Here is a 24,941-nt window from a genome sequence, read left to right on the forward strand (position 1 = left end):
CCTGTGCTTTCCATCCATGATCCAAAACTTACCCTTGGAGTAGGTTGGAAAATATCACCTGTCTGCATGGAGCATTTTCATTTTATTAAGAAACCTCCAATGTTATGCCTCCATTCAAAGGTATAACTACAATAGAGGAACTTAACAGGCGGTTCCTGAGCAACCTTTTATGTCTCATCTTGCAGAGAGCTGCCTCACTGCCTGACTGTAGAGTGAGAAGTGGCAACAGGTGTTCAACCTATGATTGATGACCATTATGTTCAAAATGAATGAGTTTGTTTTTATTAAGATCTATCTTATTATCATTCTATACATTCATCCCCAGAACCCCTTTATCTTTTTAAAGGATATTTGGTTTCACAATTCAAAGTGTGAGATTCTGATCAACTCTAAATTAGCAGGACAGCATGGACTATCAGCCTCTCCCTTCTGGACCCTCCCCTGCTGGTGTATTCAGTGAACAAATACAGAGGGGTGGATATCATTCAAGTCTCTCTTGGGCTCCCACATTCGCAGAGACTTATTTAAAGTTTTGAGCTGCTTTTAAACTGTTCTTGGAAACCAGTGGCAACTTAATTGCATTTGATTATGTTAATGAGATTCTGATCATTGATAACAGATAGATTTTCAGGGCTTGCATCTGAGTCTGGCATGATGGAATGGACTGTTGTGAAGGATAACGATCTGTTGTATGGAGAATGCAGATAGCACACCTCCTGTCTACCTAAGCAGGAAACATGAGCTCCGAATTCCACTACACCATGGTGAGAAGACTCACTAATCAAACAACTACTACAGACTGATTTCATAAGGGAGCACATTCATCATAAACTTGCCCAGATGGGCCTCCCCCATCACTGCAAACTCTTTACAACTCTTATTGCCTCAAAAGTGAGTAGTGCCGGAGCCCCCAATACAGCCAGAAAACTTAATTCAGTGAAGGATTTCTTTTTCATTAGAAGCTTGTGTGCTGCAGCAAAATGATAGGTTCTTGGACTTCCAAGAATACCCTTCTCAAAGCCTGGAGGGTACACACTTCCTATTCCCCCTTGGAAAGGTCTCAACTCATTAAGTTTCATCCCAGGACCTACCTGTCTTGGACTGTCCTCTCCCTCCTGAATCCCTGGAGTAATTCCTGCCTGCCTGCATCATACATTTCTGGTAGAGAATTATATCAGTGTAGCGTTCATAACGTCAGTGGTTGCATTTGTTGATTATTTAGAGAATTCTTCTTATTTATATCATTTGTAGTAAACTCTTTAAAGACAGGGGTGGACTCCTGGGTATACACTCAGAAAGTGTGAAATCAGTTTGTCAAAAAGTCATCTGTACCTGTGTGTTCATTTCACCACTATTCACAGTAACCAAGAGAGCAGATGAATGAAAAAAGAAAATGATACTCAGATATAACAGATTACTATTCAGCTATAAAAATAACGTCCTGTCATTTGTGGAAACACGAGTGGACTTGGAGATCATAAATTTAGGTGAAATAAGCCAGGCATAGAAAGACAAAGCGTGCGTGATTTCACTTATATGTGGGATCTAAGAAAACTAAGCCCATTGAAGTCTAGAAGGGTGTTTACCAGAGGCTGGGGAGGTGGGGAAAGGGACAGGGAGATTGGTTAGTGTGTTCAAAGATGCGGCTAGGCAGGGGGGACACTTCTGGTGTCCCATTACATGGAAGGCTCATAGTTAACAGTACTGTACTGTGTCATTCAGAAGAGTTAGAAGAGAGGACCTTGAATGTTCTCATCACCAAGAAATGATATGTGTTTGAGATGCACAATGCATACATACATCAAACTATCCTAGCATGCTAAACATTGGCAATTAGTGTCTGTCAATTAAAAATAGATAATTAAATTTAAATCAAAGTAAGGACAGAGATGGGGTCTTAAATTCCTCTTTTTTCTTCTATTGAGCAGGAAAAAAATAATAATAATACCTCCCATGATATTTTATTGGTTCTTTTTAGTTATACATAACCTTAGGATTCATTTTGACATAATTATAAAAGCATAGAATATAATCTGCTCTCATTCCCAGCACTTCCCTTTCCCTCTCCTCCTCCCTCCCCCTGTTCCCTTCCCTCTATTCTATGGATCTTTCTCATGTTTATTTAGTTACTTTTTAAAATTAGTGTCTTGTGGATGGACATGGTTTGGAGCTCCCTGTGGGTGTCCCCCAGGGCTGGACCCAGTAGAGGTTTCTGCCTCAGGAATTCGTTGAACTGGATGAGATGCTATAAAGGCTCCTCAACAGAAATGGAAATGCAATAGAGAAACCAAGGAAAGGACAGCCAGACTCCCCACCGTGCCCAAGAGAGCATGCAAATGGCCAATCCAGGGTTCAGCCAGAGAAGGGCAACCTCTAGGGTGTCCCTCCCTGACCTCCTGGAGGCCGAGGAAGTACTGGCCAACAGACTAGTTATGCCCACCTCCCCAGGGTGACTCTTGTTACTCCTCTGACTAGACACAAGCTTGGGACAGTTTGGATGTTTGCATGAAAGAGAGAAAGAGACCAAGAGAGAATCAGAGACAGAGATGGAGAGGATCAGAAATTCTGAGAAGAGACAAGATTTTAACAGGGGCTGAGATGCAGAGAAGAGAGATCCAGCTGTTTATAGTCACCTGTGGTCATCTACTACCTGTCTGTCCGCTATTGCCGTAGCACTTCATGTAGGTTATACTTCCTTAAGGAATACTGTAAAGATTTAGCTCTCCTATACAGTTGCACTATTTAAAATAAGGCTGGCAATTGGGTCATCTTATTAGCAAGCCACCATCACTACGCAGTTCAAAGAGCTCTGGTTGTTCCTCATCAGTCCTGACCAGGCGCTCAAGGAGAAACCAGAAGGCACAGACGCTGAGTAATGAGCCCACGTTCATCCTGACTTGAGTGGATTTTAATTCCACTTTCACGCGGTCTCTTTTCCAACCGGAGACCGAAGAGAAGGGCTGCACATGAGTTTTCAACAACTGTCTTCCCCCCACCTGTCACAGGCGTGGGATTTCTCAGAATTTCTGTGGAATATCTCCGAGGGCCCACCTTGCGCCAGGCCTGAGTTCAGCTCCAGACTTTCTGGTAGATTCGTTTCAATTACGTGGGCGCTAATGAGCCAGGCTCATGCAACCTCACAAGCCAGAGAGGTCACCCTGAGACACAGGCATGGAGACAGAGGCAGACAGAGGAGGAGCAAAAGTGAGGGCAAGTCAAGGAGGGGAAGGAGAGGAGGAGGGAGAAGGAGGGAAGGGGGAGGAGGAGACGGGGGAGGAGAGAAAAAGAAGAAGAGACTGGGGTCCCATAATCTCCTTTAAGGTCACACCACCAATGACCTAAAGACCTCCCAGTGGGCCCTCTGTAAAGGCTCCCCCACCTCCCAGTAGCACCATCTCAGTCATTGCACCTTTAACAGACGGGCCTAGGGGACACTCATCTGAACCATGGCATGGCTGCTTGAACTAAGTATTACAATTCTATTTTTAGATAAGGAAACAGTGATTTTGAGGGTGGAGCAAATTCTATTGTGACTCTCGAGGATGGAGCCTGGATTCTGACCAGCATCTGCCTGAGTCTAAATCTCTCTCTGCTGCTCTGCAGCTCTCAGCCTGACTAGCCAATAAGAGTTGTCCCTGAAAGCAGCCTCAGATGGGAGAGGGCCAGGCCCGGGGAACACTCTTATTCCTTGAAACACAGAAAATTACTTTATTCAGGTGAATCTTACTGTATTATGCAAAGGGGGAAAAAAGACACCTATTTTACTACTTCTTGTTATAGCATAAATAGAGATTCCTTTGGAGGAACAAAAGAAGAAAAATTATACAGCCCATGTTTATCCTATTATTTATTAGGGGGATTTTCCCCAAGTCTCTTACTAATGTCCTTGACAACAGTCTCAGCCTTCCAATTTATCTTCAGTGCATTTACCACAGTTATCCACAAGGGGGAAAATCCAACCTTCTTAACACTCCTCTCCCAGCTCTTCTGTAGAGGTTATTTATAGAGTAACAGCTAGACTTCCAATCAAGTCAAAGCCATCGATATGTTTCCAGGTTTTCATTCTCCACGGAACTTTTCTTTCTCTTTTATTTTTTTTTCTCCTGGAGTATATGTGTTTGGTCAGCTCCTCCTTGTCTTTTGGAACCCAACTCACACAGCGCTTCCTAGGGAATTCTCCCAGCTGTCCTCAGTCACTCTCTCCAGTGTGCCCCCTGAAGCAGGGGCCTGAACACGTCTGACCCCCACTCTAATCCCAACATGGGGCTCTGCACAGGCAGGCACTCAATAAGATCAATAAACACACTCAAAAGGAAAGGCAAAGGACTTTATAGTAAAAAAAAGTCAAATAAAAATATGGAAAACAAATATTCAAGTATAAAAAGGGATACTTAAGATATCACTTAAAATATCATGCTAAGCTAAATAAGCCAATCCCAAAGAACCAAAGGCCTAGTGATGTCTCTGATATGTAGATGCTAAGTCACAATAAGTGGGAGGGCTGGGGAAGAAGAGAGCACTTGGATTAGGCAGAGGGGAGTGAAGGCAGTGGAGGGGGTATGTGAATCGGACTTTATTACCCTGTGTACATGTATGATTATACACCCAGTGTAACTCTACATCGTGTACAACCAGAATGAAAAGTTCTACTCCATTTATGTACGATGTGTCAAAATGCATCCTACTGTCATGTATAACTAATTAGAACAAATTTGAAAAAATCACTTTTGAAAAGTTACAGAATACGAATGCCAAATTATTGATAGAGTTATTTTAATGTTGGCATGAAATATAAATTGTCAAAAAGAAAAAAAAAAAAAACAACCATGGACATTATATTAAGTTACCATAACACACAGAGTGTAAATCCTCTCAAAGTTCACCACCCGCATCTTTGGTATTTATAATATAAAGGTAACAGGTACTTCAGCATTCCGTGGGGTGGGTTCTGCATTTAATTGAAGGGCATTATGTAAATGAAAATGTGGTAAGGGACCGTTTGTACTACAACCATTTGGGGAAATGTTGGGCTACACACGATCCATTTTGACTGCGAACCTGCTCAGAGCCGTTAGTACACATGTTGGGACGCTGAGGAGAGGCACAAAACACAGCATGAACCAGACGTGTTTGACCATGAAAGTCCTTCTTTTCCCAAGGAGCATCTCCCATGCCAGGGGCTCACAAGGAAAACACTCTGGGAAACACTGTCCTAGTTTCTTAGATGCCATTATTAGCAACTTCACAGTAATGCTTAAAAATGAACCGGGTCGTCGATGCAGGAGCGAAAATTTGGAATGATATTCTACCGAAGTGTTCCTTCAAAATGATGAACAGCAATGTATTGTTCTTTCAGCAAAAGACACCATCAAATGGTAGAGAGAGCAGTTTAAGACATATTTCTCTCCATGATACCAGCCGTGTGATTTTTGGGCAAGAAATTTCTCAACAGAGAAGCTATGTTATATATGTGAAAATCACACATCAGTATGATAATTTTATCTGGACTTTCTGAAACAAAAATCTATGGGGAGACATCATATTCAAAGTTTGGCTGCTAGGATTTGAGTGTGTTCCCAAAGCTTGGTCCCCAGTGTGGCAGTTTTGGGTGTGTGTGGCAGAATTGGTAAGAGCTGTGGCCCTCTGAGAAGTTTTTAGGTCCTTAGGGGCACCTCCCTCAGTAGGCATTAATGCTGGTCTTGCAGAGTTAGTTCCTGTGAGAAAGGATTATGACAAAAAGAAAAAGCTGGATGTTTCTGGCTCCCTGTATCTCTCCCTCTTGTATATGCTCCCACTGTGATGCCATCTGCCATGTTGTGATATAGCTAATGAGTTCCTCCCTGGGAGGCTGAACCAATGAGATTAACGGATCTTGACTTTCACAGCCTTCAAAACAGTGAGCTAAATAAACTTATTTTCTTTATAAATTATCAAGCCTCAGGTATTTTGTTACAGCAACAGAAAACAGACTAATACACTGATATAAGAATGTCTTTACTCCCCCTTGGCTCCTGAAACAACTGCTTACCTCTTACAGCTTTAAATAACTTAAAGTCAACAGGCATGATGCTGTTGTGTATCTCTCTACCTAAAACATTCACATTCTCACCTCTTTGTCAATACTCTGAACACTCTATGCTTCTAACTCCTCCAATACTCTCCTTCAATCATCCAATGTTTCTCCTGAATCTATGGTTCCTTTTTTGACTGGTTCCTTCTCCTCTGCCTATATATACATTCAAGTCCCTGCAATCCTAAAACAAATGCCTGAATCAAAACACCCCTCTTCTAACCTGCATTATTCTCAAGCTACCAGCAAATATTTTCTTTTCCTTCAAATTTACTTAAGATCAGTCCACATCAGCTACATCTACTTTTCACATCTCATTGACTTTCAGATGATTGAAATTTAGCTTCTCACCAAGTAACTCAAGTCCCCTAACTGCTAAAGTCTCTGTAAGGTCCTTACCTCTTTCCTCTGCAAATTGCCAAACTCTCTTAGATTTAGTGCCACTGGTCTTCCTTGTTTGCCTTCTCCTTATTTAATCATTTGGTCTTTGTCTCCCTCAGGGACTCCAGTTCCTGGACTGACTCCTTAAAAGTTGTTTTTTTCCCTAGAATTTGAGTCTTAATCCGCTTCCTTCTTGATTTCCAAGTGAGCATGCCCTTCTGTATGTATATAATTTCTCAATTTCCATCTACCCAACACAGACTACTTCTCTGCACTCCCGACTCGTATTGTCTATTGGGCATGTTGAATACCCTCCTCCGTGCCTCAAATGTACCAGGTTCAAATAGAATCGTTTCTGTTGTCTCGCATTCTGATCTCTAGTGCTGCCTTGGAGAACCCATGCATTGTGCTCAGGAGAGGCTCACACACAGATGTGAGTTTGAATAGCAATCCCAGAACTTTGCAGGTTAGGGTCTGGGGTAAGTTACTTATTCATTCCAACTTTAATGTCATCTGAAAAATGATGACAATCACAATCACCCCAATACCCAGAAAGATGCTTGAAGAATTTGGTGGGAAACACCTTTGCACATTATCAGTGGGAGACATCATCACCATTATCACCTCCCACAGGCACCTTTTTACTCCCAAACAGCCTGCATTCTTCCTCTCATTTGGAATCTGTCCTCAGAGCCCAATAAGCCACCGAATTGGGACCTGGGAGTTGCACTTGACTATTTCGTCCCTTTCACCTCTCACACAATTACAAGTTCCCATTAGTTTTGCCTCTTAATTAATTCTCAAATCCCATCACTCTTCTCCATTCCTACAACCACAGCCCTGACCCAGGCTCTCCCCCTTTCTCTGAGCATCTCTCCTCCAGTTTTTATTCCCAGCCCATAAAGTGGGCTGGAACAAGCTGTCTTGATTAAGCATCCTTTATGTCCTCCCCATCCTTACAACACATCTGACTCTGACAATGCTGTTTGTTTTTGATAAATGCTACTCAAGAATTGAGAAGATTGGATGAATTCTAGATAGGGAAGAGGGGTGGGAGGGAAAGGGAGGGGGAAGGGGATCAGCAAGGATGGTGGAATGTGATGGACATCGTTATACAAAATACATGAATGAAGATTTGAATTTGGGGCCAACATACCTTATATACAAACAGAGACATGAAAAATTGTGGTATATATGTGTATTAAGAATTATAATGCAAAAAAGAGAATATTGAATGAAATACATTAACGAAGTCCTGGTGATGATATTTGGATGATTGATGGTGTTAATGATGCAGGGTTGGTGCATCATTGCACCAACCTGGTGGGCCTGGACCGCGAGCCACCCTCTCAAGAAGGCTGCACCTGGGTGGCAAACATGGGTGGGATGTCCAGCATGTCTCATTGGTGTCTACCATCATCCATTCTCCCTAGACCCTCTCCTCTGAAGAGCCTGGGCAAAGGAAGTACTTTCACAGCTTCCCTTACAGATAAGTGTAGCCAATAACTGTGTATGGCTTCCCGGAAACTTCTGGAAAGCCTTTTGGTTTCCTGATAAGGGGGGGAAGGTCTGACTGTTGCCATCCTCCCCCTTTTCTTTCTGCTGTAAGTAGAAATACGAAGCATGCAGCTATGGGAGCCATTGTGGAACCTCTGAAATCCTGACTTTGACACCTTCCGGCTTCTGTGATTGACAGGCACCCGGAAGAAGGAACCTTGCTCACAGACCCTGTGGTTACCTGGGAGGGCTGACTAGGTCAGGCAACCTCTCTGGCCTTGGGAGAGCTGAGAAGGAAATGGCAAAGAATTCTTTCCTGCTTTCTTCCACAACTGGGTATTAAAGCAGTAGGGGGTTCATGTTGAAGTCACAGCAAATTAACACCACAAGCTGTTCCTACCTTTCACAGCTCCAGCTGCAGGTTAGCAAACCTGTAATTAACACTCTCTCCAAGCCTTTCATGATTTGTCGGGGCTGCAGGCTCAGAGGTGGGAAGAGAGAAAAGGCTAGGAGCACAGATTTCAGCCACACCCACCTCTTTGAATTCATTAACACTTCTCACCTAATTCTAGGAGAGAGCTGTGCTGATGAATAACGAGATCGTAAATCCCTAGTGGAACGAATGCCCTAACTCTCCTGCTCACTTTCTCTTCTTGGAGAACCCAGCACACCGGGAGTAATCTGGGGCCATCTTGCTTAATGTAATAAATTACTTGGAATCAATCCCTGGTACCACACAAAAAAAATACTTTTATATTAAAATTTTATTTACTTAAATATTAAGGAAAAAAGGAAGGAGCATAGAAGGCAGAGTCGCTTATGAATAAATCCCGTGACCTAGGTTCTGAGGATAGCAACAAGGAGACACCGCAAGTATCAACACATCCCAGTTGACCTTATACAAAGTCACAGGGAAACAAGGGAACATTAGCAATGCAAAGTGGAAGTAATTCAGTGCAAGTATTTAGAACTTAAGTGTATGTTTATATAATAATAGCTTGATCTTTATGGATGACATCCAATTGTGTTAAACACTCTATAAGAAATATTTTAAAAGATTTGCCTATTCATTATATATGAATATACATATGAAAATGCATAATTTATATGTAAGTATGTATGTATGATGAATATATATATATACTTTTTTTAACTAAACAAAAGTAAAGTCTTTTCTGTGTTTTTTTTTTTTAAAGCAGTCTGTTCACATTCTAGATTTCCCAATGCTGGGGTGCACCTGTATATATAAAAACTTTTGCATTTAAATTCATTTTCAGTTCACATTCAATACTTGTCTGTTCTCAGTACAGCATTACACTTAAAATCTAATTTCCAGAGCTTTATTCTCTCCTATTTATACAAGTACAGCATTTTAGGATAATTGTTTCTGAGCCCCAGTGAGGGCTCAAGAATGCTCATCCCCCGTCCCCCGTCTTGGCGCTAGTGCAGTAGAGAAGCTGAGACCCTTCTGCAGCTTCCTGATGACAAGATGTGCAGAAAGGACACCCGTCAAGACAAATCCCCATCACCGGTCCTTTAATTGCCTTCTAAAAGTGCGCTTGATTTCTCAAACACTAAATAGCACAATGTGGAATTCTGCCACTTTCCTTTTCTTGTGTCTACGATAAATTTGGAAATAGAAAATCCCCCAATGTAACAATGCCTCTAATGGCCATGTATCCTGGAGTACAGATTAACACTGAGAGCAGATGTGAAAGGCGCTGAGAAGGGTTTTAAATGCAAGTCGGTTTAAAAAAGATATGCAAGTGTTCATTTTACAAGTAAGATTACCCATGCTTTCTCTCCTTTTTTGCTGAAGTAATGAAAGCAATACCACCTTTTTTTTCTCTTAAATAAGGGACTTCAAATGCTCACTGTGGGGATGCTGTGATATGGGTCTCAGACCTCTCCTGTTGCGCCCCGAGATGGTTCCCATTCACTGAGATGCTCTTAAAGGTCTGCCCTGAGTGGCAGGGGACCACCGGCACTGAGGTTACAATGCCCTCCTGCGGGCTGACTATAAACTCACCACCACCCGTGCCTTGGTAGATAGGACCCACGCTTCTGCCTGGATGGGACAACCCTGAAGACCCCAGCCAGCTCTAGAGTGCGCCTTGATCCCGCCCATGGAGGCCCTGGTCGCCTTGTTCCCCAGCTCTCCCTGGTCCAGCCCTGGTCCCTCCTGCCTCACAGAGGTCGACTCTGAGAGCCCGGTCCAGTGAGCTTTCTGCACACCAATCCCCTCCTCAATCTTCCTCTCCTGGGAACTCAACTCAATCATCCTTCCTGAGACTTCCACTTCCATGATGATTTTCTGAATGGTCTTTAGGAGAGGGTCTCAGGCCTCAGAAAGTCCAACTCAAAGCCACAACATCCCTATCCACTTCTTACTGTCCTGAATTCTTGCCTCTAAAGGCAGAGGTTACAAATTCCCTTATAGTTAGGACAAAACCATGAGGAGTTCCAAATGGGCGTGAGCTGACAGGCACAGAATTCAAGAGTATTCTGCCAAGGGCTTTTTAACGAGGTCTAGTCCTTGTGCTCAAATAAGCACTTATGTGTACCTACCACGTGTACACAGAAAAGAGATTGGTAATGAACTGCGGGAGAAATAAAAAGGGGTTTTCATCAGATCTTAAAACATTGTTAACAGTGTTAGCTGTGGATTCTTTTCTCACTGGAATTACCCATGACAAAAATACTTAAAATGTATATTAACAATAATAGTCTACGCCCCAAATACGATTAAATTTGTGGTTATTTTAGTTCACTTAACATACGGGGCATCATAATGCAGCTCTCCCTCCTCTCACCCCACAATTAGCATAACAGACAATTCTACTAAGCAGGACCCCAATCACCACGTGGATGTTGTTTATCTGTATCTTTCTCCCCTTTCCACTTCTATTCTGGTTTCAACCAATGGCTTTTCCCACATTTATACACCATTTTGCACTTGTAAATGCGAAGTACAAACTGTGTTTCTCAAGTAGTTGGGGGGTCTGAGATTATTTGTTTATTTTTAGTTTAATTTATACACACGCACACACACACACACACACATATACCTAAACACATATTCATATATATTCTCATGTACATCAATATATTTTCACACATGTAATCATCTCATGTTTGCTTTGTTCCTCTTTTTCTTGCTAGTTCCTACCCCTGCTTTGCTTCCCCCCCCCCTTATTGTGGATGCACCCCAACAAGAAGCCCAGTCAGCACCCCCCTGGGTCTTTCTGGTTCTCTTTTATGTTCACAATAGTGGACAGATCTGTGCTCAGTACACTAGTCCCCTCTTATCTGCAGTTTCATTTTACACCATTTCAATCACTCCCAGTTTAAAAATATTATATGAAAAATTTGGGGAATAAACAATTTAAAAATTGTCGTAAGTAATTTATAACATGTACCATTCTCCATAGTGTGATGCATCTGGTGTCTTTCTTCTCCTTCCCATGAAGGAAGTGAATCAACATTTTGTCCAGCAAAAACTCACAATATAGACATTACCTGGCCCTTAATCCGCTAGTCACCATCTCAGTGATCACATGCCTGTCATGGTGCCACAGTGGGCGAGTTCCAGCAAGACTAAGGCAGCTGCCTGGTGCCAGGAACCAAGGTCTCATTCCAGCAAGACTAAGGCAGCTGCCTGGTGCCAGGAACCAAGGTCTACGCCATCCACCTCACCCCATCTCATCATGGAGGCTTTGTTATCATCTCACATCATCACAAGAAAGGTGAACACAGCAGAGGAAGATATTTTTTGAGAGTCAGAAAGAAAAGACCATATTCACGTAACATTGGTTATACTCTATTGCTATAATTACTGTTTTATTATAATTATGTTGTTTATATCTCTTTTTGTGCATAATTTACAGATAAGACTTTATTATGAGTATATATGTGTAGCAAAATATCATAATATGCATAGGTTTCAGTTCTATCTGTGGTTTCGGCTATCTTGCTGAAGCTCTTGGAACGTATCCTGCACATATTATGGATGACTAACTGTACAGTTAAAATCATAGAAAATATTCATATACTCCTCTATACATTTTTCTAACTTGTTACCTTTCTTGAAGTCATCAACATAGATTTCATTAGATCTTTTTTAAAAATAGCTATCCGTTATGTGAACATATCACAATATATTCAACCATTCCATGATTGAAATGCTAATTTTTTGTCACTATAAACAATGTTATAGTTGGTAATACCTAACTTTATAAACTGGATTTTAAGTATCTTTAGTATTAATGCCTAAGATTGGAATTACTAGGTCAAAGTCTATATGTATTTTTACTATTAGTAGACATTGCTAAATTGCTTTCAGAAAACATTACAAAATTGCACATTTATATCAGCAATACATGTTTTTCTCTGCATGCATATCAGCAAAAGATATTAACACTTTCCCGCTGGGTACAGTGACTCATTCCTGTAATCCCAGCAGCTAGGGAGGTTGAGGCAAGAGAATCACAAATTGAAGGCCATCCTCAGCAACTCAGCAAGGCCCTAAGCAACTCGGTGAGACCCTGTCTCTAAATAAAATACAAAAAGTGCTGAGGGAAAAAAAAAGATATTAACATTTTTCCAAATTTTTGCCAGTCTGAGAGATATCTGCTTCTTCAGTCTATTAGTGTATTTGAGTGTGTTTTCCTATGATAACAGGCTATTTTGGGGTTTCTCTTTTGTTGATTACATTCTTTGTATACATCTCTATTGTTTACTTGTACATTGTCAATCTGTAAGAGCTTATTTTTTTACTATGTTAACCATTTATCTGTATCTAGGCTTTGAATGATTTTCAAGGTCTTTCCTCTGTCTATTTATTTCATTTGGGATATTTTTGATAATAAATTTGGTTTTGGTCATTTGGTCATATACATGGCCATTTGTGATAGTTTGATATGTTTACACAATTTTTGTTTTCTAAATTTTCAGTGTTCACGAACTTTGTTTAATCTGTTCAATTTTCTCACAAATCTTCTTGTAATTTTTTTTTGTTTTACACCAATATTTATGCAATATGATATTTATTACTGCATATGGTATGAGAATCAATTTTTCATTTTTTTAAATTAGAGAGCCAGAGTTTCTGGTTTCTTTTATTAAAAAAAAAAAAACAGAAAACAAATAAAACCCCCATATACGTCTCTTACTCTATGAAATCTCTAACTTCTCTTATAACTAAAATATACTTGTGGATTTCCTAGTATGAACCAATAGTATGACTCAATAGCTGCTTCTGACATAAGTAATAGAGTATCTTCTTAATTTTTGGGTAGTTTGTTGTTGGGATTTGTCAGGTAATTATTCTTTTAAATAAACTTTAAGACTGTCTTATTGAAGTCCAAAAGAAAAACAAAATAAAAAACAGAAGGCCCTTAAAACTCCATTGGGATTCTAACTGGAAGACTTTAACAAATTAATAAATAATAATTATATATACATATATATGAAGTACAATGTGATATTATGAACATCATGCAATTACCAAATCAAGCTATTCAGCATATCCATCACCTTACCTACTTACCATTTAGGGTATGAGCATTTAAAGACTACTCTTTTTTATTGGTATTTGGAATTGAACTCAGGGACACTTGACCACTGAGCCACATCCCCAGCCCTATTTTGTATTTTATTTAGAGGCAGGGTCTCACTGAGTTGCTTAGCATCTCACTTTTGCTAAGGCTGACTTTGAACTCGTGATCCTCTTGCCTCAATCTCCCTAGCCACTGGGTTACAGGTGTGCACCACTCACCTGTCTAAAGTCTACTATTTTAGCAGTTTTGAAATATATAATACATTATTTTTAACCAGTCCACCATTCTGTGTAATATAGATCATAAAACTTGTTCTCCGAACTGAAATTTTATACCCTTTGCCTAACACCTTGGGAGAGTTTTAAAAAATATATTGTGAAACTTCCTATCCAAGAACATGTTTGCCTTTTCATTGATTTCTTATGTCTTTCATTAAAATTTAATAGATGCTGTATATACATTTTGAGTCTTGCTTTATAAAATTTGGTTGACTTTTCAAAGTTTTGGTCACTATCATGTATGAAATATTTTTTTTTCTAATTTCTATTAGACATTTAGAAATAAAAAATTTGTTTCTATCAGAAATTAAAATTTCTATTACAAATAGAAATTTTCTAGAAAAGATAAAAGCTGTTGATTTCTATGCATTTATCTTCTGTCTAGCCATTTGCCAAGTTTTATAAATACTGCACTTTTCTGCCTTGAATATTTTGGGTTTTCCACATACACAATCATAATTTTAGCAAAACGTGTATTTTTTCTTCTTATTTTTCAGTGTTTATAACAGATACTTCATTTTCTAAAATTTTTAAAGCAATGCTTTAAGACAAAAAGGGTAGTGATAGTGTTTTCTAATTTGTGATTAGAATTAAATTTGTTAACTTTTTTCCACTTAAATTTTGTTTGGAGGTAAACAATCTTTATTATGATTGAAGAACTTCTACTTTTACTTTTCTTAAGCTCATTGTACAAATGCCTGCTGAATTTTACCATGTGTCTTTCAGGCACTATTGATTGATTGCCTAATTTTGTCACTTAATTCACATGAGGGATGATTGACAGATTTCCTTCTATTAAGCCACCCTTACTTTTCTGTGCACGTTTCCATGATTGTTTTGTAAATTCCTAGAGAAATGTTTACCAAAATGTGTCAAATGTTAGTAGGTATAACTTAATAAAAGGACGCCATGATCAAATTAATTTGAAAGTCACTGGACCAAACAAAGTTAAACCTTACTTCCCAGAACCTTTGATGCTAATGTGCATTGTCAATCTTTCAAGAGGAGATTCTGAACACGGAGTGTTTAGTGAACTTTGCTGGATCATCTATTTTTCATGGACCAACCCATGAGATTAGCTCAGAACACACTTTGGGAAATGCATATGTGGAGATCATGTGCTAAGATTGTCAAATATTTTCAGCACACAAGACCCAACATGGTGGTAAATAAAACATCATGACTATACGATGCCAAAACCTATTTGTTTGGAGAAAAAATACTTTAGTTAATTAACATTTTATGCCAACCAATTTTACTTTCATTTATACTAGATTTTTACCAGTGTAGGCTCAAATTGTGGATGTAGGGCATGATGTAGACCCATCTTAGAAGTGACCCATCCAGAGGCTGGATGTAATCTCAGTACCAACCATTGTTAAATATGATGCAAGGAAATCATGCAATATCCACCTTTCTCTGCAATTCAACCATGGTATCGTGAGTAGGTCTTGCACATAGTACTCACCAATGACATATTCCACCCTGAATAAATCCCTCCTGGGATCATAGGGACGATTGAAGTCAATCTGGACATAGAAAGACTGTCCTCTACGGACAATCAACTTGTCATTGTCGTACTTGTCAGTGTGGTGATCGATCTTGTTGGAGTCCCATCTCTCCTTGAACAGGTGAACGGCTGAGACATTCAGGAAGTCTACACACAGAGAAAACAAGCAGAGAACACCATTAAGTAACTGTGGTTTCAATACAATCTCAAAAAAACCAAGATTTTTCCCCCCAAAAAAAGAAGGAAAGCAGTTCTGTTGAATGAAACTCTGCACAGGGAGGGGACGTGGAGCCAATTTGAGAGTCAGCCTCTCATGATATTCTTGCTTTGGAAGAGAATTTGTTAAAGCTTTTTCTATCGCTGGTCTCATTTCAGATCACAGGACACTCACTTTGGGAGATACAGATGCTTATCTAATAGATCTAGACACAGAGAAGCGAGGGCCAGAGTTCAAGTCTTCAGATTCTCAGTCTCATGCTGATTTGTGTTATGTTAGCCTCTTCCCGTCATGACTATGCCTCCCTATGTGACACAGCCACTTCAATTTTCCTATCTTTCAAAAGGGAAGAATTGAATCTGACAAAGCCTCAAAGGGACTTTCTAAGGACAAAGTTGGCCATTAATCCAAAATTCTGCTCTTCCCACAGCAAAGGTCAAATGCCCCATCCTTCTGTGATTCTAAAAGTAGACCTGGTCCCTCAAAGGCAGGGAAGAGAGGGAACAGGTCTGGAGACAGGAAAATGACATTTCTATGTGGTAAATATGATCGCTTCCATTTACACAGCAAGAACCAGCCTTTCATTTCCTTATGACCCATCTGGAAGTCAACCCCCGGTCTGTTTGATGTCAAAATTTCCAGGATGTTCCTGTCTTTTGGAATCAGTAGTATATATGTCAGTTCTATGTTTACTAGTCTTCTAATTTTCTATCCATTGCTTAAACTCGTTTCCTCATCATAAAATGAGGATACCAACATTCGTTTCAGAAGCATGATACAGGAGCTGACATCTCTGTGAAAGTGACATGAGATGACATGAAATGACACATGAAAGGACTTGGCAGAGTCTAACCCATAATAATCGTGAATAGAGGTTAGCTTCCCTCTTGTCGTTTCCCATTCTCTTCTGCATATGATCGCTTCATGGGAAAGTAATGCTAACTACTTGTCTATGCCGTCGTCTAGAAGACTGACTCTGGAGGCTGACTTCTGTATGTGCACTTGACATTCTACAGGGTCACTGGGGAGACAAGGTTGGTGGGCTGCCCTGGCTTTCTGCCCTCCCTCTCTGTCCCTAACTCTGCCTGCTACACAATTCTCCCTTGTGGCTGTAAACATGCTACTCTCTGAGAGCACAGCTTCTGAGCTTATACACATGCTAAGGCATCTCTCTGCAGTGCTCCAAAGACATCTTTGCTTTTATACAGGAATCTTGTGCAGGATTCCTGGTCCCCTTGGGTCCCTTTTTTTTCTTCATAGGTAAAACTAGGAAGCTGGGCTCTGTTTGTTATAGGTTGCATTTGAAATGTCCCCTGAAAAGCTCATACGTTGAAAGCATGATCACCAATGCAGCAAGGTACAGAGGTAGGCTTATAGCCAATGATTAAGGTTCTGAAATCAAAAGTGGATTAATCCATTTGATGAATTAATCCACTGATGGCTGAAAGAAATGATGGGTGGTAAACTGTAGGTAGGTGGGGCATGACTGGAGGAAGCAGGTGGCTAGAGGTATGTCCTGGGGGACTATATTATGTCCCTTGTGGTGAGCCGCTTCTGCCGTTCCTGCAGACTATGGTCGCCATTACAAGATGGCGCTGGCTCCGCTGTGGTCTGTGACAAACAACTCCTTATTTGGGAGAGTTGGCACATGATTTTTCACCACCCTATGAGAAAGCTCCACGTGGCAGCTTTGCATTGGGGCTTGAGATGCTTTATTAAGGCTGGGAGGGGCATCCGAGGGGTAGAAGAAGAAATATCAAGGGCCTGAATAAACTGCTGAAAGAAGATTCCTGAGTTGCGTCTTCCTTGCGGGCAAGGGGTCGTGACAGTCCCTGGCTCTTCAAACTTTCCCTCCCAACCCCCCTGCCTCCTGGCAGCCATAAGCCAATTACCTCATTTTTAAAATTAGCATACTAAAACTTTGAGAACTTCTATGAAGATGCAGTGATGTGACACATGGGCCTGGAACTATGTCTGGCACATGGTGGGCTCCTAGGTGTACAGTTGCTTGTGGAACATGAGCTCTGACAGAGCCATTCAGGTGGCGTGGTGCTCCATGGGTTACTCTGACTAGCGCATTACAGCAGAATATGCAGAATGCAGTTTTATTTTTGCCTCATCTCAGAAGCCTGTTGTAGTATATGGTCCCCTGAAGGGAACTTTCTTTCTGTTATGTTTAATTTTCTAGACCTTTATTATCCAAGCTGCCTTCTCCTAAGTTTTCTGACTTTATTAAGGTCACAATCCCCAGAGTTAAACCAGCCTAAGAAGGAGCTGGAGGAACATTGATGTCCCAGGTGAAAATGAGTTCAGTGACCAACTCCTCTGGTCTTCTTTTTTAGCACAGTGCTTTTAAATACTTTTTTTTAATACCTCCAAATCTAAGTCCTCAGGAATAGATTTAATCAATTCCTCACTTATCATTACCCATGGAAGAAGTCTATGAATATCACAACTTCACAGAGGCACTTTCTGGACCATCTGGTCAACCTACTACATACTGCTTGAACCATCTTCATGAAAGTCCGAGAACCTGAGCTCCCAGTCTTTGAGTGAGCAGAAAACTCTCTCACAGGCTAAACAGTTGATTTTTGAACAAGTCTAATGATTTAAAAAATTTTTTGAGATAAATGGACATCTGCCTCCCTATAATTTTTCTAGTTGTTGATCCTGGTTCTGATTTTGGGATAAATATAGAGGAAGTCCCCTATTCATTTCATCTGGCACTTGGTAGGTATTTAGAGACTTCTCTTAGGCCTCCTCTGAGTCTCCATTTCTTCAGCTGTTCTGTAAGAAATTATTTTCAGAACTTCTACCTATCATTCTGTTTTGGAATATATTTCATTTTGTCGATTCCTCTCTGAAGGTGTTTTCCCTGGAACTGAGCACATTAGTCTGGCTGTGGTTTTTTAAAATAAACTACAATGAGAATCACTACATCTTTCAAAATAAATAGTGTAGTTTGCCGAGTGCAGTGGTGCACCCCTGTAATCCCAGCAACTCTGGAGTCCAAAGCAGGAGAATTGGAAAGTTCGAGACCAGCCTCAGCAAGGTAGTGAGGTTCTAAGCAACTTAGCAAGACCCTGACTCAAAATGAAAAAATAAGAAAGGCTGGGGATGTGGCTCAGTGGTTAAGTGCCCCTGGGTTCAATCCTCAGTACCAAATAAATAAATAAATAAATAGTGTATTTCTATTAATTCAGTCCGAGGTATCATTAGTATCTTAGACACACCTTACTGTAGATTTATATTAAGGATCTGATGAAGCAAGACCCTTGAAAATGTTTTCTAATGTCCTTTCCCTGAATATTGAGTTAAATGTCAATTCAGATCCCTACAAACCACTAATATGTGCTGCTTTGGGCCATATTTGTTTATGCAATTGTTTTCTTCTTTTAAGCTCAATTTTGAAGTCTTATGTAGATTCATAGTAAATTCCTTTTTATTGAATTGGCTTATTGCTCTTAAAGTAATTTTATACCCTAACTGTGCATTCAATACATTTAAGATTCTATCTTCCTGCCCTCCAGGATTTCTACAATGTGCCATTTTATGATGCCATCCAAGTGGTGGATATAAATATTGACAAGGCCATTGCTTAATAACTACAAGCTAAGCACACACATAGTGGCAGATACGAAAATATGAGCAGATGATTATGATACGGTGGGATAATTATGCCTTTTAAAGGATGTATAGAATACTGGGTGGGGGTTATTTGGTAGGAGCCCCTAACCAGACTAGGGGATTTTCTGGAGGAAATAAGATAGAAACAGTGGTCAAAAGAGGAGTAAACAATCCACGTGGAAAGGAAGACCTAGAACAATGCTTCAAGCAGAGAAAAGAGCATGTGCAAAGATCAAGGCGTAGTTACTGAAGAAACTGAAAGAAGATTGGTTGGTGGGTGTAGTAGGAGGGGCCATAGTAGAACAGCATCCAGGAGCCAACTCCTGCCAGGCTTATAGGCCACGTCAAGGGGTTTGGACTTTGCAAACATTTATGTTTACAAATATAAATTTAAACTGCTTCTGGAAGTCCCCAGGGTTTGGATGGTGTCAGTGCTGGAGGCTAGCTGGGAGGGCGGTGAGTTTGGTCCACCTGATCCCGGAGCATTCCCAGGACTTGCCTCCTGGATTCCTATCCTCTCCCCCATCATCAGGTGTCCTTGAAAATGAGCATATTAGCAAATGCCGTATCCTCCCAAGAAGCTCTGCCAATAGAAAAAATTAAGTTGAAGTGGAAGATTCAAGTATTTCTTTAGTATCTAGTGCTCATCAGCCTAATTTCCATTGCAAAAGAAAACATGGCTTTTCAGTTTTATCTCCCAGGCTACTGAACCTGGTTAGTGGCCGGTGAGTCTAGTTAAAGTCAATCTATCCTTGTAGAGTGATGTGCTAATTCTGTGGGATGTCTGTTGGTATTGGAAGGCTCAGTTTCCCTGATTAAACTGATTTGGAAAATGCTGGCCTACCCAAAGTTAATCAGGACTCTTTACCACAGCAGTAACAGGAGCCTTGAATATGCTGATGTGCTCTGCAAAGTTCCCAAAGAGCAATGGTTTCCATACTTAAATGACCATGGACAATTTTTCCTTTGAAGATCAGTGTTGTGCAGAATATGCTTTGGGAGATGCTTCTCTACTTACTAATTATACAACCTCAGGAAAGTTATTTATTCTCTCTGAGCTACCGTTTTCCTACTTTTAATATAAGAATGAAGTACCTACCTCCTGGAGTGTGTGCTACCTAGTAAATTCTCAATAAATGTTTCTTATTACTGTCATTGTTGTTATTATTGTTATTATTATGAAAGTTAGAATAGTACAATGGACAGGAGCCTGTGATTTGGACCCAGAATATCTGGACTCAAATCCCAGCTCTGCTACTTACTTTAGTCTTTATGACCTTGGGCAAGTCATATAAACTTCTTGAGCCTCAGTTTCCTCTTTGGCAAAATAGACTTGGTATAGGGATTAAATAAGAAAATGTGTTGAGTTCCGTATCTCTAACTCTAGCAGATGGTAAATGCTCAGCAACTGATAATAATAAAGAATAATAATAGCCCTGAGCATGTGGGCAGATTCTTGGAGTCAATGAGTTAAGAAGGCAGGTCTCTCAGAGGACTGGTGAAAAGTTTGGATCTGAGCAATGCAAAGTTACTTTAGTAAAGAATGCACACTGGAAAGCTTTCTAGAACCTTTCTTTCAGCCTTACCAAACCCATGACCTTTTACATTCGCTGTCTTCTGAGAAGACACACTTGCATTTTTTTCCTTTCCTGAATTTCTGCTGATGGATAAAATCCTTTTCTCCTCTCCATTCTTAGAATATATTCCTCCTGATACATTTCTCTTTTCAAAAAAACGTACAAATTAGCTGGGCATGGTGGCACGTGCCTATAATCCCAGTGGCTCTGGAGACTGAGACAGGAGGATCGGGAGTTCAAAGCCAGCTTCAGCAACTTACTGAGACACTTAGAAACTTAAAGAAATTTTATCTCTAAATAAAATAGAAAAAAAAGGGCTGGAGATGTGGCTCAGTGGTTAAGTATCCTTGGTATAAAAAAATAATGTACACATTACCATTAACAACTTGGTATCACCTTTATACAAATGGTATCACTCATGGGGCTGTAAACCCTTTGAGGCTGGACCATGTCTCAATCGTCTAGTCAGCATGCCTGGGGAAATGTGCAAAAAGCCCACAGCAAATATGATACTTTTCACTTAAGCCAACGTAGGACCTGAAAATTTGGAGCTTAGAACTGATTATTCACTTTAAAATGGATTATTCCATTTACCATAGGCTTAACCATCACAGTTCTTTACATATCATTTCACAGACAATTTCATCCTCAAAATTTGCAAGTTTCTGGGATATCCATGCATATCATTGGAGACAGTTATAGGAGACTTTGTAACACAAGGCCTCCAGATAAGAAACTTTGTTACATGTTGGAATAAAAATGCCTGTGTCTTCATAAAAAAGATGCTGATGAATTCCTATGAGTACATAAAGCCTAAGCTAAAAGAAAATCTATGGGGTTACAGTGTTTTTCATAATGAAAAACATTTAGAGAGTTTATTTTAAAAATATTGTAGTCTGTATTGTTATGCTTTTGTCTAGGAATGGACTTTTCCAAAATGTATTTTCTAAGTGATATTTTCATTTTCTATTGCAATATTATTCCAATAAGTCATTTAAAGATTGAAACTTGGGGGAAAAAGACTTAAAGTGAAACTTGGCTGAGATATGGAAGACTAAAAGCTATGCTAAGAGGTCAGAGGTTTAAAGAAATAATGTTCTGGTCTGCAAATGTATAGAATATATGGAAGGCTCACGGGATGGTGTATACTGTAGAGAAGGAAATAGCATCTGCATTGAGCTCACTTTAATGTAATATACTAATAGGTCAATGGGTCTGTTAGTTGTATTAGTCTGTTTTTCATTAGTGGAATACACTAAAAATTTTGTTGATAGGGATGAATGTTCGAAATATTTAGAGATTATTTCTCATCACTCAAATAGGTTTACCCAAGAATAATTCATAATTATGTTTTTTCCTTAAGTGATAAGTCTTAAAATAAGAAAAGAATTGTCTTATAATTTTAGCTTATAAAGAAATATAAAGAAATACTTAAAACAGGGCACATATAAACAAAAGAAGTGCTTATAAACAAAAAAAAAAAAAAGGAAATTAAGCTCACAGTTTGGGAGGATAAAAGCCCAGACCATGTGGTGCTGTCAGGGGTGAGGGCCCCATGGCTGCATCACCTCATGGCATATGGCATCAAAATGGCGGGATGAGTGGAAGAGGGAGAGATCACATCACCAGACAGGAAAGGAAGCCAGAGAGTGATTCAGAGGTCAGGCTCAAGCTTTTATAACAATTTCCTTTCCTGAGAACTGACTTAGTGGCTACCTTAATGGCTTCTGAGGGCAGTGCTCCCAATGACCTAAAGGCCTCCCACTAGGCCCCACCTTTTAAAGGTCCCACCACCTCCCACCATCACCATACCGTGGATCAAGCCTCCAACACAAGAACTCTTGGTGGACAAAACACACCATACCATAATACTAGGGGGTTCTTCCAAGTATGAGAGTAAGAGGTGAGGTCCCCAATATCACTGATTAAAGAACATCTCTTCCATAGCCACCCATAGATCAAGCCAAGAACAGTATTTGGTCTTTTAATAACCTGATCATAACAAGGACTCTCCCAATAGTTGTCATAAAATATGACCATAGATATAAAGATGTCACAGTGCATTCTGTTTTCTCTTTGGTCTACTTGTGCCCCTTCCTAGGTCATGGGTATTCAGTGAACATTTGTTAAGGGCCTATTGATTTTCGCTTTGTTTATTGGCTGAACGAGACATAACTTAGATTGAAAGAGCTCTCTTGTCCTTCAGGCTCATTCCCCACAAACAGGAAATAATTTTGCATCTCCCTGTACAAGCCCACAACCTGACAAAATGGATCAGCTTAGTGCTAAGTCCCATTTTTTTTAAGAGATATTACTGCTGGAAACTTGGCAGCTTGTTCTCTCAAAGTGACAGCTTTCAAAAAGTCTACCTAACACAATTTAGCCTAATTCCAAACACATCAGAAAATGGGCTGTGGAATGCAAAAAAAAATTCTCTCCTCAGGAACCAGTTGACTCTCTGTCCTACTCTTTCTCTAATATGAAAAAAAAATGGATTATATTCTCCCTGGGTTGTAAAAATATTCTTCTGAGAATGATTGTACCTGTCACAGATGGAATCTTGAAATAAGTAAAATGTTTAGGTTCATATTCTAGGAATTCCCTGGTGAGCTGAATTCTCCATGCAATCTTTGGTAATGTTGTTACTAACCTATAGGCATAAATGCTATTCGTGAAGTAGGTCTGTCGGTGGTGGAGAGAACAATAGGAAAAAGGTCTCTTGCATTTCTTTGGGATATGTGAAATTTTAGACTATCCTATTTAGAATCACTTTTGACATTTTTTCCTTCAGCAACTAATTTTAAAAACAGTTGCTATTAAGAGGCCCTTCAACTTCCTAGAAGGAGATAGACCAAGCAATTTATGTGACCATGTCTCAAAATAAAAATAAATAAATAAATAAATAAAAAGGAATGGGGATGTGACTCTGTGATAAAGTACCCCTGGGTTTAATCCCCAGTACCTTAAAATGTTTAAGAAATGATCAACTTCCTAGAAGGAGATAGACCAAGAGAAAGGGGGCTCACACCTTCTCCAGGGGCTAGAATCCCTCTCCTGTAGCCTGGAGTACCTCTTTCTCTCTATTTTCTCCCCGACATTACAGTTACCTTTATAAAATGTAATCTTGCTATTCGGAACCTGCAAGGATAAAAGGCAAGGTCTTCAATGCCTATTTTAGTGAGATCCCTGCCATCTCTCAGGCTTCTCTCTTACTCCCCTAGTCACTCCTCACAACTTGGCCTATGCTATTCTCTGTGCTGAAGAGGCCCTTCCATGCACCTGTCTATCTGGAACATTCTGATTCATCTTCTAAGACCCAGTTCAGAGATCTGTCATACGAAGTCTTTCTCACCCCTCTTCCTTGCTCTGCCACACCACAAGATGTCCCTTTTGATTATTTCACAGGTATTTTCATAAATCTCACTTAGTTATTGCACTGAATGGCGATGGTCTTTTCTTGTTTATTTCGTCTATTAGACTGAGAGCTTGCCATCTATTAGACTGGAGGCTTGGGACTGACTTAGTCATTTCTGTGAGCCTGGAGCTGCTCCTGGCACATATGTGACAACCAGTGTATGTTTTTGACAAACTGAGTGAAAGGCTGAACTGGTACTAATTTCTTAATCACACATAGAATGCTTCTTTTATTCCTTCAGTAACCTTGAATCCAGAGTTTACTCCCATCAAGTAGACATTGATTGTTAACTGGTTAGTTGGTTGATTTGGTTCTGAGAGTGATGGGAGGGAGAAGATTCTCAGAAAAACAAAAGGTCCATTGGCCTGAAAACTACGAGACCCTACATTTTTTGCAAAACCAGGTTCGCTTTCTTATTTGATTTCAATACAAATAAGTATGCGAATTACTGCTGCAAATAATCACCTACTGCTAATAACATAGAGTCGAACGAGCCCAAGAATATAAGGTGGTCTCCTGGAACACATTTCTAGCCCCTGGAGAAGGTGTTGATATATATATATATATATATATCTCACACCAACTGACTACACAGAATAGTCTGGTAGAAATTAATGTAAATCCAAACAATCTGAAGAGGTTCTCACAGTACTTTTCCTGCCCAATAACTCTGGAGTTTGAGGCAGGAGGATCACAAGTTCAAGTAACTTAGTGAGGTCCTAAGCAATTTAGTGAGACCATGTCTCAAAATAAAAATAAATAAATAAAAAGGAATGGAAATGTGACTCTGTGATAAAGCACCCCTAGGTTC

At 40.0% G+C, this 24,941-nt stretch overlaps 1 protein-coding gene across 2 annotated transcripts in view; it reads right to left on the reverse strand.

The window, feature by feature from the left end:
• The window catches only part of F13a1 (coagulation factor XIII A chain), a 164,971-nt gene that overhangs the window by 134,302 nt on the left and 5,728 nt on the right, over positions 1-24,941 (reverse strand). For both annotated transcript variants that reach the window (XM_048799747.1, XM_015493980.2), the window contains exon 3: positions 15,253-15,441. In XM_048799747.1, coding sequence (XP_048655704.1) covers positions 15,253-15,441 — 189 coding nt within the window. The remainder of the gene's footprint in view (positions 1-15,252; positions 15,442-24,941) is intronic.

This window comes from Marmota marmota, unplaced genomic scaffold (assembly GCF_001458135.2).
Source record: "Marmota marmota marmota unplaced genomic scaffold, marMar, whole genome shotgun sequence".
NCBI lineage: Eukaryota > Metazoa > Chordata > Mammalia > Rodentia > Sciuridae > Marmota > Marmota marmota.